The 17,380-nt window shown below is 39.1% G+C and overlaps 2 protein-coding genes across 2 annotated transcripts in view; one reads left to right on the forward strand and one right to left on the reverse strand.

The window, feature by feature from the left end:
* LOC108575999 (dual specificity tyrosine-phosphorylation-regulated kinase 2-like) overlaps positions 1-12,360 on the reverse strand; it is a 52,098-nt gene extending 39,738 nt beyond the window's left edge. The window contains exon 1 of the mRNA XM_017938939.1: positions 11,091-12,360. Within this exon, the coding sequence (XP_017794428.1) occupies positions 11,091-12,275 (1,185 nt within the window). The 5' untranslated portion in view covers positions 12,276-12,360. The remainder of the gene's footprint in view (positions 1-11,090) is intronic.
* Positions 12,361-15,909: 3,549 nt separating this feature from the next.
* LOC108576033 (microtubule-associated proteins 1A/1B light chain 3A-like) lies at positions 15,910-17,169 on the forward strand. The gene is made up of 4 exons (XM_017938976.1): positions 15,910-15,987; positions 16,324-16,486; positions 16,587-16,770; positions 16,869-17,169. The coding sequence occupies exons 1-3, from the start codon at positions 15,945-15,947 to the stop codon at positions 16,747-16,749; spliced, it is 369 nt and encodes a 122-aa protein (XP_017794465.1). The 5' UTR covers positions 15,910-15,944; the 3' UTR covers positions 16,750-16,770; positions 16,869-17,169.
* The last annotated feature ends 211 nt before the right edge of the window (positions 17,170-17,380 follow it).

Genomic DNA, 17,380 nt, shown 5'->3' on the forward strand with positions numbered 1-17,380 from the left:
CAGAACCTTCAGGTCAAAATACGCCGCGAAGTGTCTAGGGCCCAGTATAAAGGGTGAATAAGTTCGCGGGACATCGGAGGGTCCTTATATACCTGCGGTACCCTCTCCCCAAAGTCATTAGCAAAATCGTCCGTTAGGTCAGGCGGGAAATTTTCGCGGGAGATTTTCGCGGGAGATTTCCGATATCGTAACACGGTATAATTTATCAATTTTCACAATTTTGTTATAAATTTATACTTCCGACAATTTGTTATAACATTGCATATAACAATTTATACGTTTTTACAATATTCTTCAATGGAAACATAGGTTTTAGCGTTCTCGTTACTTACTCGTGGTTAAATTAATTTCGTAGGGATTAAAAATCAGGTTGACCTGTGGTCGTAGATTAAAAATAGTGATAGTACAGCTAAAATTATCGTGTTAAATAATTCTTTTCCTACGAATCAAAAATGTATTCAACGTTTGTTTGTTATAATATCGTGAAATGAATTATATTACACATTTTCTCTATTCACACTGAATTTAAAGATTATAACGATTAAAAATCAAGTTGACCTGTGGTCATTTATCAAGAATAATCATAATAAAGCTGAAATTATTGTGTTAAATAATTTTTTTAATACGAATTAGGAATTTATTCAACGTTTGCTTGTTACTACTTGTTACAGTATACTGTCTCGCAATGTAAATTTAAGTAAATTAGGTTGAACTGCACAGAAAATGCACAGAACTGCACAAATAATTTATTTCATGGTATTGTAACAAGCAAACGTTGAATACATTTTTCATTCGTGTAAGAAGAATTATTTAACACGATAAATTTAGCTGTACTATGGTTATTTTTAATCTACGACCACAGGTCAACCTGATTTTTAATCCCTACGAAATTAATTTAACCACGAGTAAGTAACGAGAACGCTAAAACCTATGTTTCCATTGAAGAATATTGTAAAAACGTATAAATTGTTATATGCAATGTTATAACAAATTGTCGGAAGTATAAATTTTTAATAAAATTGTGAAAATTGATAAATTATACCGTGTTACGATATCGGAAATCTCCCGCGAAAATCTCCCGCGAAAATTTCCCGCCTGACCTAACCGACGATTTTGCTAATGACTTTGGGGAGAGGGTACCGCAGGTATATAAGGACCCGCCGATGTCCCGCGAAATCATTTACCCTTTATACTGGGCCCTAGACACTTCGCGGCGTATTTTGACCTGAAGGTTCTGAGATGTGAATAGAGTGGTCGGGGGCTACTAGCTAGTCTATGTCCACCCTGTACACACTCAGCCTTCTTGTAACACTTGTATACATTAGAATCAATTAGAATTTCTATTACTAATTATTAAACAAATTTTAACAATTACCGGCACTCGCTAGGCACGTAATATCAGACTTTAAATACTCGACTTCGAACTTCGGTTTAGTCATAATTCTATTAATGTTATAATAACGTATAATTTATTAATTTTCACAATTTTATTATTAATTTATACTTCCAAAAATTTGTTAAAACATTACATATTATTATTTATACATTTTTGCAAGTTTCTTTGACAAATAAGTACGTTTCAACGATCTTATTACTTTCTCGTTGTGAAATCAAGTTCGGAGGATTAAAAATCAGGTTGACCCTTGGTCGTAAATTTAAAATAGCCATAGTGAAGGTGAAATTATTATTTTAAATAAATGTTTCTATACGAATTAAGAATCTATTCAACGTTTGTTTGTTGCAATACCGTGAAATAAATTGTATTATATATTTTCTCAGTTTAGACTGAATTTAAAGTTCGTAAGGATTAGAAATCAGGTTGACCTGTGGTCGTAGATTAAAAATAGCCATAGTGAAGGTAAAATTATTACGTTAAATAATTGTTTTTATACGAATTAAATATTGATTCAACGTTTATTTGTTGCAATACCGTGAAATAAATTGTATTATATATTTTTTCTGTTTACACTAAATTTAAAGTTCTGTTTACATGTTATAACAATTAGAATGTTGACGTTTTGCCGTTTCACGGTTTTTCCTCTGTTAATTATGTGTTTATAAATCATTTCAAACTAAAGCAGCACCATGCCCACCCTTAATTAAACCGTCTCAGTAGTTTACCGTAATTAATAATCTATTTTCGGAATTTATACGAGAATTTTTGAATTTTAGTAAATACTAGAGTCAGTGCATCGCGTATTGAAATAATAGCTTCATCCCTAGTTCGTTTATTATTGAATATTTTTACGCGTTTAACTTATGCTTCTCCCCAATTCTCGTCGCGTATTTTATTCAAATTTTCTTATATTCTAGAATCGAGAAAGATATGAATTCGCGTTGTTTCTTTTGATTCTTTGAATTGTATTACGCATTATTGCAATAATTTCTATCGTTACATTTAATTCTAATTGTTTAGCAGCTTTTTTGCTGCTATCGACCCTACATTTTTTTTTTTTTTTACGTGGAGGTAGGCCGCCTCTATGTGATAAACAATTGGCAACCAAACGGTGGCTCGCTAAAGCGATATATTATGAAATTAAATTAATCACTCAATAAGTTTTAACGTTAGATTGTTTCCTCGATATGGCCATGGTGGTCATCAGTGACTGGAGTGCCTCGAATGTTTAGAATAATTAAAATAAAATAAATGTTGTCAACTAAAAATTTTGAACATCATAGCTAGCTAGACATTATTTTCAATTAAAAAAAGAAAATTATAAAGCATAATACTATAATCCTATGCTTAAAATGTATTTTCTTGTGGCCGCCTGACAGCAACCTGTAAATCTGGCGCGACAGTGAACGTGTTAATAAGTAAATGTTGTTCGAATTATATCGTGTTTGATATCATTTTCATCAGAAAAATCTCACCAACATGTTAAAAAAAATTCCAGATGAAAATTAAAGAAATTATATTTTTCTATCATGATTTGTCGAGCCGTGTAATCTCGTAAAGGAAACCGACTGGTGTAGCGTTACACGCTTGACTGACTGCGAGCCAGATAACATGGGCGCAGCAATGACGCAGACCTAGGCGTAGGACCATCTATACTGTCACTTGTAGAATCCAAACTTACTGACTCTTGTAGAGAATTTACTGTACTCGGAACGAGACGCGTTACACGGAGATTTAAAATATTGGAAAAGACGAAACCGCGAAAATAGAACGACGAAAAATACAGCCTAGCTGGAAATATTCATAATTTGAATGCGACACAGTGACGAATTGCATAATAGTTGTATGTAGAGAAGGGAAAAAAGGTGAAAAATCACAGAGATTCGCGAAACACGTTTCGTTTTTCGTGTAAACGAGAAAAAGGTAACGCGTGCGTCATACAACGTTTCTTTTCGCGATTCAATCGTGCGTTGAATTTATTTTTTTTTTTTTCGCGAAAAGCAAGGGGAAGGAAATGTGAACGGCAACAAGTTCACCCGTGAATATATTCTGTTTGTGGAAAAATTCCACTTATTTTCCCGCATTCAGCGTCGATTCACACTCGGCTGAACTTGAAGATGCTCGATCGCCTAGCGATACAACCGTTCCTCCTCGCGACTTTATTCAAAATATCCGATAATACTCCGGGTCCCGACGACCTCCACGCTCGAAGGAGTGATCGCTACGACTGACGAATACCATTGCCGGCGGCTAATGAAGCATGATCGGCGATCGAACGTCGCGAGACTCTGATACGCGTACACTTTCCCCGGTTCATTAAACCGATTTAAGACCGATAATGACACCGCGTCGAGATCACCGGCAAATCAATTTTTTTGCTGTTCACAATGAACCGAGGTAGAGAATCGTGTAGTTAAGCACGAGAGAGATTGGAGGAGGGTTAAAAGAAATTCACGTTTGTCGAATTGGAGTGGATGAAAGTAGCCAATTACGTTCGAATTTACCGAATCGTTTTCAACTACTCGAATTATTAAAACGCTACTGCAAGTCGTTCTTTACAGAGTACCTACCTACCTCGATATTAGCTCTATTCCTCGATAACCACGATGCTAAAACCCGTTTCACAAAGGAGTGTGTGTAGCATATATACCCGGAAACCGCGATAATAATCACAGCCACCTAACCGAAGTGTTGAGGACGTATACTGTGATCTTTACAGTTCCGTCCAGGTATATTGCACCCTTCGTAGTGCCGTCTAAATTGGTTATCGAAGGACCACCCAACTTATAGATTGGGAACTAATTGACGCACCTTGTGCTTAATTGTACTTTATTATCGCTATGTTGTTGCACAGGCTACAACCCTTGCTTGTCGTATATGTTCGGTTAGTGTCTGTCACTTGTTGAACTCTTTGAAATGCTGCTTGCTCTGAGGTTTCTGGCGTTCTACCTCTGAATCCTTACGAAGGAAGCGGCGCTCCTTCCACGGTGCCCTTTCCTTCCTCTAACTGCACGCGGATTGGGTAATTTGGGAAAATTCCCAAAACCCAATCAGCATGCTTCAGTGACATCGCAACACCCTTCTTTTGCACCCTCAACGCGCGTTACCTTGGAGAGGGGGTGGCGATGTCCTGACCTGAGAGTGGCGATGTCTGGCAACAGCAGGGAACTTCCGCCAGGTTCGACTTTGCCGGTCTCTTGACCGTCGCGACTGTCTATGTCGACCCTTTGGAAGGCCCTTTGTTATTGAAGGCACTATTGAAGACGAGAGAAATGAGTTTCTAACTCTGGAGTTGTAAACCGAACTTCCTCTCGCCAGGATATTTTTTACTCGACACTCATGCTAACAATAACAAAAAATCCTAATCTCAAAAACAGCCTCTTTCCCACGTCCGTGCCATAAATCGTTGCGCTCAACACGAAGAGTTCTTGAAATGACTGAAAAATTGGTGATCGGGGAAATAATCCGACGATGCGTGCTTCGTGGAATTTGGAAATCTTCTGAAATGTTGTATGTTGACTGCAAGTGAAACTATTATAGTAAGTGTACACTGTTGCTCGTAGGTATTGGGACACCCGCTATGGTTCGTATAGAAAGTATTACAATCGTTTTTTCCCGAAAGTGAAGCCTCATATACGAAAACTTTATTTTGCAATTTTTACTTATTCTTTTTTATAAGGAATCACTCTTTTCCTGGTTCTACAACTGTTAGGATAGTGACACCGATAGAATAGTCATTATCCTGACGCACCAGGAGGATCCTTTGGCCGTTCGAAGCTCGAACGGCTTACTCATAAGGGTACAAACTCCAGGAAAAGCGAAGGGATAAAGGACAGCGTCCCCACACATTTTAAGCAATAGTTGGTTTCACCTCGTCCCGCGCACGTCATAGTGAAAACGTCCTCTGTACGTGATTCCTGTATTACATTAATAAAAACTACTTTTACACACTAAGAAAACGTTCTTCGAGACTCCTCTCTCGTACGATTTAAATTATATTTTTCCCCCAAAGTTAGTATCATATATTAGTGAAAATATGTATGTACAGTAGTGCACGCATAAGCGTCCGTCGCTATCCCCAATTCTTGAAAGTGGGACATCGAAGTGGAGTTTGAGCGTGCCGAGTGAAACAAAGTACAGTAGTGAACGCATAAGCGTCCGTATTTTTCACACTTAAGCGTCCGTCGCAATCCCTACCAATTCTTGGAAATGGGACTTCGGAGTGGAGTTCGACTCCCGAATGTGAACAACTGACACTTGACATATCGGTATCCCACTCAGACACATCTCCTCTCTTTTCTTTAGTTAAATTCGCATATATATATAAACATTTCTATTAAATCCTACAGGATTTGATGAACCAGTTAAATGTAAAGAAAAAATATGCATAACTAATAAAAAAAATAATTAAAGGTAAAATAAAATGTAATGAAGAAAACCGATTTAATGTAGCATTACTAATTGAAAAATCTCCCCAAATTCACTCGACTAATATTTCACCTAAATAAGGAATAGCTGATAATAAATTTGTAATAACCGTAGCCCATCAAAATGATATCTGACCTCAGGGTAATACATACCCTAAAAATGCAGTAGCTATTGATAAAAATATAATTGTAACCCCCACTTAAGCGTCCGCATTCGGTCCCGACTGCGGACGTTTACGTGCGCACTACTGTATACATATTTTTCTTCGAGATTCTCAATTCAATAATTTTTTATAGAATCTTCACACTAGAAGAACGACTGGCCGGGTCAAAAATGACCCATAAGCGACTTTCGACAAAAAAATATTATCGTTTGTAACTTTCCAACTTACCTTCTGCACGCATACTTCAATTTCTGTAAAAAATCACTTTCGGAAACTCGCTAATGGGTGATTTTTCACCCGACCGGTCGTTCCAGTGTTAACATCGCACAATATTATTAATAACATTTATAAATTCGATATGAACAATATCTAACACATATCTGGATAATCTTTCAACGTCTAACTTCACTTTGCTTCACATTCAATAAGCATCCCAACACAAAGGAACCCGACACCTAATCTTCGAAGACGCGCGTATCTCATTAAGTATTCCTTCTCGACGTCACATTTATAGGACTTTTCCCCTTCAATTTTCCTCTCGAACCAACACCTTTAAGGAGAGACCAGGGAATTGCCTGACACTCTCTGCACAACAAACTTTCTTTTCATTCGCGCGCGCACACATTCATCCACTGTGTGTCTGTTCAATCATCGAACGCTCCAAGGAGCGGAACTATTTTTAACCCCCAGTTGCGGCTTGGTTATCGCGTTGTTAATAATTCGGGGCGAATTCGAGCCGATGTTAAGGCAAAAAAAGCAAAGTGTGTACAGCTTTAATAGAGGCCGGCCTTAGCAAGGTCGCGAAGAAAGCGGCCGTGCGACCGGAAAGTTCGCGATATTGCGTGCAAATTCTATAGACTAGAACCATACGGTGAGATAATGCGACGCTGGGGCTACTTGGACGTGCACAGCGCATGGACTTTATTGCAAAGGACAAGGACAACTCGTATGTCTCTTTATACGTTTACAACGTGTTTATAGACGTCTTTATAGAGACCAGTGGTTCTTAAACCACTGGCGTCTTCTTTCGTTCAACTGTACGCTTCAAGTCTTCGGGTCATTTCTGACCCAATTGTCACCTGTCACGGATGACGAAGTAACGCGTGAAGTGAATATCAAGCGTTGTTACGCTGTTAAATTTAATCAATACGTGTTATTTCTTTATTATTTCTATTGTGTGTTTTTTACGAATGTAAATAAACTTTTGTTTTTTACGTTGCAATAGTTACGAGTTTGGTAATTTATCAGTCTTTCTATTAAAAGAACGATTTTATGGGACATTTTTGTGCATTCTCACTTGCCCCTGTATTAGGTGTAAGTAATCAACGCAATGGCCTCGTCGATAAGGTGTTAACCCCTTGAACTGAAACGACGAGTCCAGCTCGTCGTGAACTTTCTTGAGCAAACTGACAATGACGAGCTGCACTCGTCAGAAATTATTCAGAGTTGAAGCTTTTTACGTGAGAAGTATATGTAAATCGTAGCGAGTCTTTTGCTTTGATACATTTGTTTGCTTGCTTCTAGTAACAGTTTGAATGTAATTTGTATAAATCTATGCAGCCAATATCGCGTGAAGTAAATGCACGACACGACATACTAATGAAGTGCAATGGCGGTTATTTTACTAGTGATATCCGTTTATAAAAGTCATAAAACGGCCATAAAACGGTACCGCTTTATTTTTAAATAAACCCCAATATAAATGAGGATAAATATATATATTTACATTGTTTGAAATTGTTGCAAATACATTAGCATTATATTGAAACACGTACTTTTTTCGTTCAAATACTAGAACTGTTATATTTTCGTTAAACATTATTGAAGAATTTCATGTAAATTATGAAACAAACATTATGTTTACTAATCACAAATTATTTGAGCAGCAAAACCGTAAGTTTCTATATCAGTCCCGCCTCTTAAAACTAAGAAAATTAAACTGTCTGCCTGAGCAGTGCTGCCTGAAAATAAATTGCAGTTCAAGGGGTTAGTATTACGTGAAGGGAACGTAAGCTTGATAACAGCAGAAGTTAGTAGAAACGTAAAAAGGCGACGGGTCAAAAATGACCCGAAGACCGTACCAGGGTTAACACTGGTATTCCGCGAACGTGTTACAAGTGCTAGAATCCAGGGAGGAAAGTTGATATCGATTATATTTTAACAATATAACTTTTATTTTAACGATGACACTTATACTCGCGGATTCCGAATTTACAAGGCGCGAACTTCACGAAGAGAAAAGACGTTGTGGTTTTCTGCTGTGTACTAGATCGACCGCTCTTAACTATCCTCGCTTGGTTTCTATAATGATTAGGAAGGGATCTTTCGGGTGTACTTTTAAGGAAAGGATTAAGAGGGAGAAGATGAACTTGGTTCTGGTGACGAATTGCTGGACAGAACTATGAAGGGACAGTCAGCGGTCGATGAGTATCTTGTTTTTCAGCGTTATGGGGTTTAGCTTGAGAGTGACTTGGTGACTCAGTGTCAATAGGCGGTTGGTTATCCAACACGAGTGTTTCGTAAAAATTATGAAATTGCTGCGTGCCAGCTAGAAAAGCGGGTGCAACTTGCATTAGTTCGTTACTTCGACGACCTTAGTGATTCTGGTGTTCCGCAAATTTTCCTTCTAATCGAAAGTGATTATTTGGGCTCCTTACTGTGTTAAACACAAACGCTTGCTTGAGTCATTCACCATAATTGTTTCCATATTTTGAATAGGCTAAACCTAAAATCTCTCGAAACCCATATATTTTCCGGTATTTTCTTTCTTTTTAAGACTATCAATGGTACCATTCCCTGTACACACCTATTGCGATCAATCAATTTTCATACACCAATTAGACCGCTCAGACCTGCTCAACCTTTCTCACCTCAAAGATACTTTCATCAAACTTTTCGAACGCGAACCCTATACGTACACCGAATTTGTGAAACTGCGAACCGGCACACAAAACTTTGAAATTTTTCAATTTGCGTCCGTTTGTACTTCTTGGTAGTGTTCGCCTATTCTTGTGCAATCTAATGGGAAATCTTTCCGTAAAAAATAAACAAACAAAAGTAGTGTCTCGTTTCTTCGGAAAAGGGTTAAGAACCACTGACGCGTACGATTGCATTTGTCAATACGCTAATCTTCGAGGATTGTCGCGTGGTGTCGGCGATGTGTGCGCGTCGCGACACACGAAATCCGTGTGCTCTCACGTGGGATACGCGAAACACGCGTGTACGGCGCATGTTACATACGGAGAGAGTAGGTATCGTGAGCACGCGAGCCACCTTGTCGCGCTTATTCCGTTTATGCCTGCCCCGGTATTCACGGTAACGACGAGCTTGTGTTCCCTGTCTGTCGAGAGGAGCCGCGCCGGTTAATCTCGCCGTGGCTGAGAGCGAAAAAATCTACCCGTGGCACGACGTATTGGATACTGGCACGAGAAGCGGTTGTTTACCTTCCCCAAATTGAGAGACGCGAAGGGAAACGATCGAAAATATCGACGCAACAACGCCCCGGTTTTCTTGTGAACCCAAGTTTCGACAACGACGCTTGGCTTGTAGAGTAGACGAGTAATCGATACGCGTGCTGGATTTTAATAAGGAGAATAGAGACATGAGTTGCTACGAATGTTAATGTAACGATGACGTCTTTGAGCAAATTTTCTTGCGAAATTTTTCTTGCGAGTTTAACTAGGGAACACTATCAAGTGATAATCACCGATTTTGATGAAACTTTGGTGTATGGTAGTTTTGGGAGAAATATTCGATACGTATTTTTTTATATTGGCAATTATTAAGTGTAGAGATTAATTCGTGGCCTTCGTTACCTGGATTCATTATTTAAAAAAAAAAAAAAAAAAAAAAAAACAAAGTACAGTTCAGTCTTGGAAATAATCTCCATCACTTGCTATACATTTATTCCGTTTCTCAGGCAAATGGTGGCAGTTTCGAACGTATAAAATCAGCAATGCTACTATTGACATCTTCGTATGTCTTGAATTTTGAATCGGTAAAGAGATAATAGTCTGATGGAGCTAAGTCTGGGGAATAATCCGCACGAGGCAGAATATCCCACCCCAAAGACCTTTCGCTTCAAGAGCACTTTTTTTAAGTTGAAATGCGAAAAGGATGACATAGTGTCCTCCACTGTATCTTAAGTTATGTCATTAGTCACATCGAGGCCGATAGTGTTTTGCTTTGCTAATAGAAGCAACTTCAGAGCTCTAACACAGCGGGGAAAAAGATTGAATTCAAAGTAAAGTTACAGCTGATTTAATCGCAAGGGCCACGAATTCATTTGTACACCTAATATTTATAGCGAAGAGGTGAATATTTTCAATTTTCAACGGATTATTCCGAGGTGATAATCTTCGATTTCGATGAAACTTTGGTACATAGTAGTTCTCGAAAAAATATTCGTCGCGTATTTTTTCATATTGAAAATCAGCCACAGTAAAGGGGTGAAAATCGTCCTAGAACTTGGAGCTATCGATCTCGAGAGCTATCGAAGACAGAGGAAAAGTGTAAATTGACGAATTTGATATTTTCCAACGACAAATTTCAGAAATTCGAAATAATAGATAATTTTGACGAAATATGTTCGGTGAAAATTAACCCTCGCAAAATGGTCAAATCAACTAACCCTCGTCTTTGATTTTGCTCAGAGAAAATTAAAAACCACAACGATTATGTTTTACGAACAGAAATCCTTTCCATACGACCCCCTTCTTCTCCTGTCTAAATTCAGACGTAACAAAAATAGTCGTTGCGATACTTCACTTCAACCACGTTACAAGCAAACAAACCCTTTTTTAATTTTCAATGAGGTGAAAAAAATCTGAATTTTACCCAGCTGTTTAACTAAAATACCGCGCGACGTGACGGCAAATACTGAAATAAAAATAAAAACGCAACAGCTGTGTCAGCAGCGCTTCTCAAACAATTGCATCCGTGCAACGTACGCGTCAGTAGCATCGAACGTGTTAAACATCTATGAATAATGATAAGTTTCGTATCATCGTACGCCGTCATCTTTGCACAGCAGAATTTTGCATACGTGCAAAGTATGATATTCTGCTGAAAACACAGAAGAAAGAATGTACAACATGTGCTCACCTTGATACCGCTGCGTCCCGGTTGCTTCAAAAGAACATTCTCCGGCTTCAAGTCGCAATGAATGATCCTGTTCTTGTACAGAGCATGAAGACACTGTAGCAGCGAGTGCGCGAACTTCTTCACCAGCTGCAAACTAAAGCCCTGGAACTTGTTCTTCTTGATCAGCTCGTACAGGTTAATACTGAGTAACTCGAAGGTGATGCACATGTGGTTACGGAACCTGAACGCGTCGAACATGTGAATGATATTCATCGTGTCGTCCTCGTCCTGTCTCCTCAACTCGCTCAATATCTTCACCTCTTCCTCCGCCTGACGGTAAAACCTCTTCTCGTTTCTCACTATCTTCAAGGCACAATGCTCCTGCTTCTTATGATCGTACGCCTTCACCACCTGACCGAACGATCCTTTACCTATCACCTTCAACATCTCGTACCTGTAGGCCACGTGATCGTGCATCACGTGGATGTAGGAACCATGTTCGTTGTCGTAGCCGTTGTTGTTATTAGCACAGCCAATCATACCTGGCATTTTCTTCGCGTTCGCACCGATGAAGTATATCTGTCGGTAACACAGGATCTCCTGTACCTCGTAAGGGGTCAACTTCTCCAGGTAGATCTTATAAACGAACTCAGGTGTCGCGATGTTCTTTGTTTTACGATTAGGGTTCGGTTTACGTGTAGCGATGACGGTCGGTTTACGTGTACTACTGCCACAGGAACTTCCGTTCGAGCATCCATTCTTCACCAGTGCTGTGCTCGTTTGACTGTTCGACTGAGCGTGGTGTGTGTCTAATGAGGGTGGAGGAGGAGGAGCAGCAGCAGAAGCAGCAGCAGCAGCAGTGGTGTGACCACCGAAGTTATGACTGGAGTTGTGGCTGGTATGTGAACTCAGGCTCAAGTTCAAACTATCGCTGTTCCCTGTCAAGCTGAGAAGGCTGTTGTTAGAGCTGGAGCTTAAGCTCGGTAGATGAGTACCGGCCATGTGAGCGAATCGTGTCAAGTAACCGGACGACGATTCACTAGCTGACTGCTTCAGGGCCAACGTGCTACCCTTCAGGGGCGGCAGATGATTGTTCTCGCTCGTTGGGGTGTACGTTTGCGCCGAGATCGCGCTCGTAGGTACGAACCCTTTTGCTCTAGACCGGTGCATCTCACACGTGCTACCAGATAACGTTAAGCTAGTCATTTGTGTCCATTTGACGATTATTTGGATACGTGTGTTTCTCGCCAGTGAGGCCAAACGATCGAGTACCAAGAGAATCGAAAGAAGCAACCATTGAACGATCACTCGTACCGGTACGATGATCCAGTACGATGAGATCATCGATCGCGAACACCGCCCTTTTTTCTTTTTCTTCTTGTCTCTAATATCTCCCTGGTGATTATCGTTAATGCTTCAACGTGTCACAATGTATTGTCGTTTGGATAAAAAAACATATTGGTTCGTTGAGATATTAAATACGCTAGTTAAACGCAATCGTTTATTGCTCGCTTTACGTTCAAATCTCTCTATCACTCGCAGAATTCGCAGATCTACGCCAGTTTATTGTATATATATGTGTGTATATAATATAGGAGTAAATTTGGTCGATCTGTCGATCTCGCAACTATTCTTCGCGACATCGTTATCTTTGTCTCTTTTTTTTTTCTTTTTTCTTTTTTTCGCTTCAAATAAATTAATCGACTAAAGGATTAACGCGATTTGAATTTCAGTCTCGTTCTTGTTCTCGGTGTGTCTCTGAGAGAAGTGAAATATGAGCGAAAATGCCTTCCCCCTTTTTTTATTTTTTATCTTTTTCCTTCCTTCTTCCTCCGTTTCTATATCTCGTCTCTTCCGTACGATGGCTATTTAGTGAACCTTGAAATTATTAAGTCTCCTAGGGCGAACGGTACGAACGGGCCGCGATGCACGCTCGATAAATGTGCATCGTTAGCTGGTTAGAAGGCGCATCGAACGCGTCTCGATCCACGATGGCGACGAAGCGGTCGCACGTGCAGCTTGAAATACAATCGATCGTCTAAAAATATTTATTCGTCGAGGAAAAGAAGAAAAAAAACGACGACTCTCGGTGTATAAATGCAGCGGACTAGAAATTGTGACGATGATTCTGATCGTTTCGCAATTTTTCTTTTTTCTTTTGCGTTGTTCGTTTTTCGCTGAACGAGCGAATAATCAGTGACGACGATCGGTTCATCGAAAATCCGCGTGGTTTTCTGTTTCTTTCTCGCCGCTTTCCTCGTCACTCTCTACCTTTCGCACACGCGGCCCCCTGTGTACACGACTTCGAACGAGAAAAATAAGAGGAACTATAAACCCACCGCGTCTGACGTCACTTCCGACTACACACAGCTGTCTACCCACCTCGGTATTATTAATCCAACTTGCATTAATTCCCTTCGTCTCGTTTGACCCTTCGCTAGTTACCACCAGTCAGTGTCTCCACCTTCTTTACCGCATGGAAACGACGCGCTGCTCCTTTTACCTTCGCACGAAGTTTCGAACGTCTAATTTTATAATCTATCGCGCACGAGGGCAAACGCATCGTGCGAAAATGGTGTCTAGCCTCCTCTGACTGGAGGTTATTGGCACCGGGCCGGCCAACTCGGACTACTTCGCTCCATTGAACCGTTTTCGTATTCTCGAGACCGATAAATCCGAAGAGAATGGACGTTAACCCTTGTCGAAATTACGACGTCATTCTTCGTTCAACGGATATTCCGCTCTAAATGAGATTCACTTTTCTTCAAGCATAATAATCACCGACCAAATCACCCATATGATACGAATCGAACGATCTGTCGCAAAGAAGATCCAAAAGTGCTCGTTCTCGAATGTATCCTCGTCGAATAGCCGTTGGATAATCGATGAAAGATTCGTAGGATCGTCGTAAAACGCCTGTTCCAACCAGTTTCATCCACACGGAACTTCTTTTCCCTTCCGTAGAATTGTTGCAGTAAGTTCTTCCTTTTTAACGATCAATCCGAAGATTTTTATGAAAGAGGCATAACACGCGCCTTACGTGATTACGTGACAAGATTTTCAATTAGAAACGAAAAAGAACTTCTCACAAGTCTTCTCGGGTAATTATTCATCTAGTTGGAGGTGAACGTATTCTATTTACATGCGTGGAGAATTGCATCGGCAGCGTGTTCCCCCTGCTTCATCGGTTAAATCGTTCACATTCTATTAATTCGAAAGAGATTTCCTCGCGAAATCACGAACGGTCGTAGTAATCAGCATTCGGCATCGAAATGTACGAAATTGCCCCAACAGCGACATATCGTGTCACCCCTACGGAGACACTGAAAGCCAAAATCGAGCCAACGTGTTGCCGGACGATACACTGAATTTCTCGCACGCTCGGTCGTAGACTCCGCACGCATGAAAATCGAAGCAAACACCGCGAACACGATGAACGTGGCCGCACCTTGATAACTGTTTACAAGCGAAACGTCCTCCCGGCATTAATCGTGAAAAGTTATTGCTCTCGTCGGTTCGCCCCCTCGTAAAAGCGGATAAATGCAAAAAATGGGTGGATGTTCAGGAACGAAGTATTCTTTTTCATTGGAACAAAGCACGAAACGAAGTTCCTCGCTTCTGGCACACTGACTGGCTGGCTGGCTGGCTGACTGGCTGGCTGGTTGACTTCTCTCTCTCTCTCTCTCTCTCTCTTTCTCCTTCTTTCTCCTCTTGCTCCCCCTATCGGTCTCTCTCACGCCGCCACTGTGTTTATTCTTTTTATACCCCCGTTAAACGTTGTGTCAGGACGGTTTAGAAGGGGTAGACGACCAGGCAAGCGGACGAACGACCAGGCTAACTGACCGATGAACGATCTTGCGTGTACTTAACGTTTCGGTTACCGAGAACCAGCAAAATCAACGATACAGAGAGAGATTTTCACAAATGTTCGGCGGTTACGCGACGTAGCAGGACACTTCCGGTGGTAGAGATCCTTCCATCGTGATTTCCACGACCATCGAGACGCGGTTGTCTCTCATTCTACTGTGACTCTTGTCTATCTATATATTTCAGTATACAGGTGTTTTTGTTACCCCTTCCCCTTTCTTCGACGTCTGGCGTGCGTGTATCAAGCAAGTTGAGCGTTCAATTCCGAACGAGCGGTAGGCACGCTTCTCAGGATGCATTTAATAACACTAATTTCTTACTCAATTCCGGCACGGTTTTTCACTGAGAAACTTACACTCACCGATTCACGAACCACTCAAAGCGGGAGCACTATTTCTCTATTCGTAAAGAAACGACTGCTGCAACATCACGCATGCACTCTCACTTACATAGACGGTTGGTGCTTGCTGCACGCACAGATGTCCAAACGTATTCCTGTTTCGAAGCCAAGGGTAGGGCATAGACTGAAGTGTTCCTCTAGATAGTCGTACGCCCCTTGCATGTTAGTTCTCGGTTTTCTTGCGGCATACAACTCAACAACGTTACACAAAATAAATTTATTGGAAAATAAATTGTACCTGTTATTTGATTGTCTATTTTAGAAAAATGCATTTTAACGCAAGAGAAGTTTATATTCTACAATAGCGTTACAAATATTGAACTATTAACCATTAGTCGATTCTACTATCTTTCTATCGTGTAATTCATGGCAAAGATTCATTTCTGACAAGACAATAGGGAAGAAGTGGTCGAATGCAAAAACCACTGTGCAATTTCAAGAGGGCAGCACACGGCAACGTGGACATATGTTATCATTATTGTCTTCAAAACCTAACCTAACCTTACAACAGTCAAAGCAGGCGTTATTTTGACCCGTCAAGAATACTTTTGTATGCTCACAGCTGATATCGAATTGAATACGTCGTAATAACAGATAGTGTATCCAAGATGAATTTAACACCAAAATCATTTAAAGAAAAGCGTTCATTTGGTGAGTATAAATTTTATTATATTAATTACTGTTTTTCCTATATTTAGTAATGCGACAAAAACTAAACAAACTGCAAAGTATTTCGTTACGATGTTTTGCTTGTTTTACAGTGCAGTGTAGTTTTGTTTTATTGATAATTTAAGACGCATATCTTTACACAATAACAAAAAACATAATGTTTGTTTGGTAACAAATACATTTTTTATAAATTATGTAATACTGAAAAATATATTTAAGAGTGTTATATTATTTTTTATAAAACATAGATAATTTTGTGCTTTATGTTATAAATTTACAAATACTGACAATGTTTAAACAATTTTTATCAACCTTTAGCACAAAGAGTTGCTGATGTAGAATTGATCAGAGAACAGCATCCAAATAAAATACCTATTATTGTTGAAAGATATTATGGGGAAAAACAATTACCTGTTTTGGACAAATTCAAATTTTTGGTGCCAGATTATTTAACAGTAGCAGAGTTCATCAAAATAATTAGGTATATTTCTTAATTTTCTATCATTTATTTACCATGTATTTATCATATGAATAAATTACTGTGTAATTTATAGATGATAATATTTATTAATAATTAACAGACGTAAGCTACAACTTCATCCAACACAGGCATTTTTTCTATTAGTGAACCAAAGAAGTATGGCAAGTGGTAGTATGACAATGGCACAACTTTATCAGAGAGAAAAAGATGAAGATGGTTTTCTTTATATAGTATTTGCTAGCCAAGAAGTATTTGGGCATTAATTGTATCATTTTAGTTTAAATGTAAGTTTAATTATTTAAACAAAAATGTGAATATAATTAACATGAATAATATCTATAATTAGCATAATCATATTCACTTTGAGTATTTTAATTTATAGGTAAGAGCAAACTTCTTTTGGAACATTCTATGTGCTAAATATTTTTAAGGACATTTAGGGAGAATTTTAGATCTATTATGACTTATATCTGCCTTTAACTGAATATGCAGAATCTTTGTGATCAACTTGCAGTACCTGCTGAGATAATTAACAGAACAATCAAGATTGACATTTGTGTATAAAATTATTATGGTGCTTTGGGCCTTCAGCATATGCATTAATTACATAAGTTAAAGTATAAGATTAATTTTTAGTTGCTAATGACAGTACTTTCTCTTATGATTTGTTAATATTCATAAACAACAACAACAATAAGGATCAATTTTAATAGGTAAGAAAATTACCTGTATAATTTGTGCAAATAAGTTGAATTTATTCACTTCTGCTTTCATCTCATGAATATAATGAATTTTAAACATATGTAAGAAGGAAGTACTATTACATAAATAATATAATAACAAGTAGTGGCCAGTTAAATATGAAAAATTATAAATTATATTTCCAAAAATATG

Source organism: Habropoda laboriosa, unplaced genomic scaffold (assembly GCF_001263275.1).
Source record: "Habropoda laboriosa isolate 0110345459 unplaced genomic scaffold, ASM126327v1 scaffold309, whole genome shotgun sequence".
Classification (NCBI taxonomy): Eukaryota; Metazoa; Arthropoda; class Insecta; order Hymenoptera; family Apidae; genus Habropoda; species Habropoda laboriosa.

Bases quoted from the DNA above. Each gene is read 5' to 3' on its own strand.
- LOC108576033 (XM_017938976.1), top strand. From the start codon at position 15,945: ATGAATTTAACACCAAAATCATTTAAAGAAAAGCGTTCATTTG. The intron at 15,988-16,323 runs GTGAGTATAAAT...ATCAACCTTTAG, and splicing joins TAAAGAAAAGCGTTCATTTG to CACAAAGAGTTGCTGATGTA. The intron at 16,487-16,586 runs GTATATTTCTTA...AATAATTAACAG, and splicing joins GAGTTCATCAAAATAATTAG to ACGTAAGCTACAACTTCATC.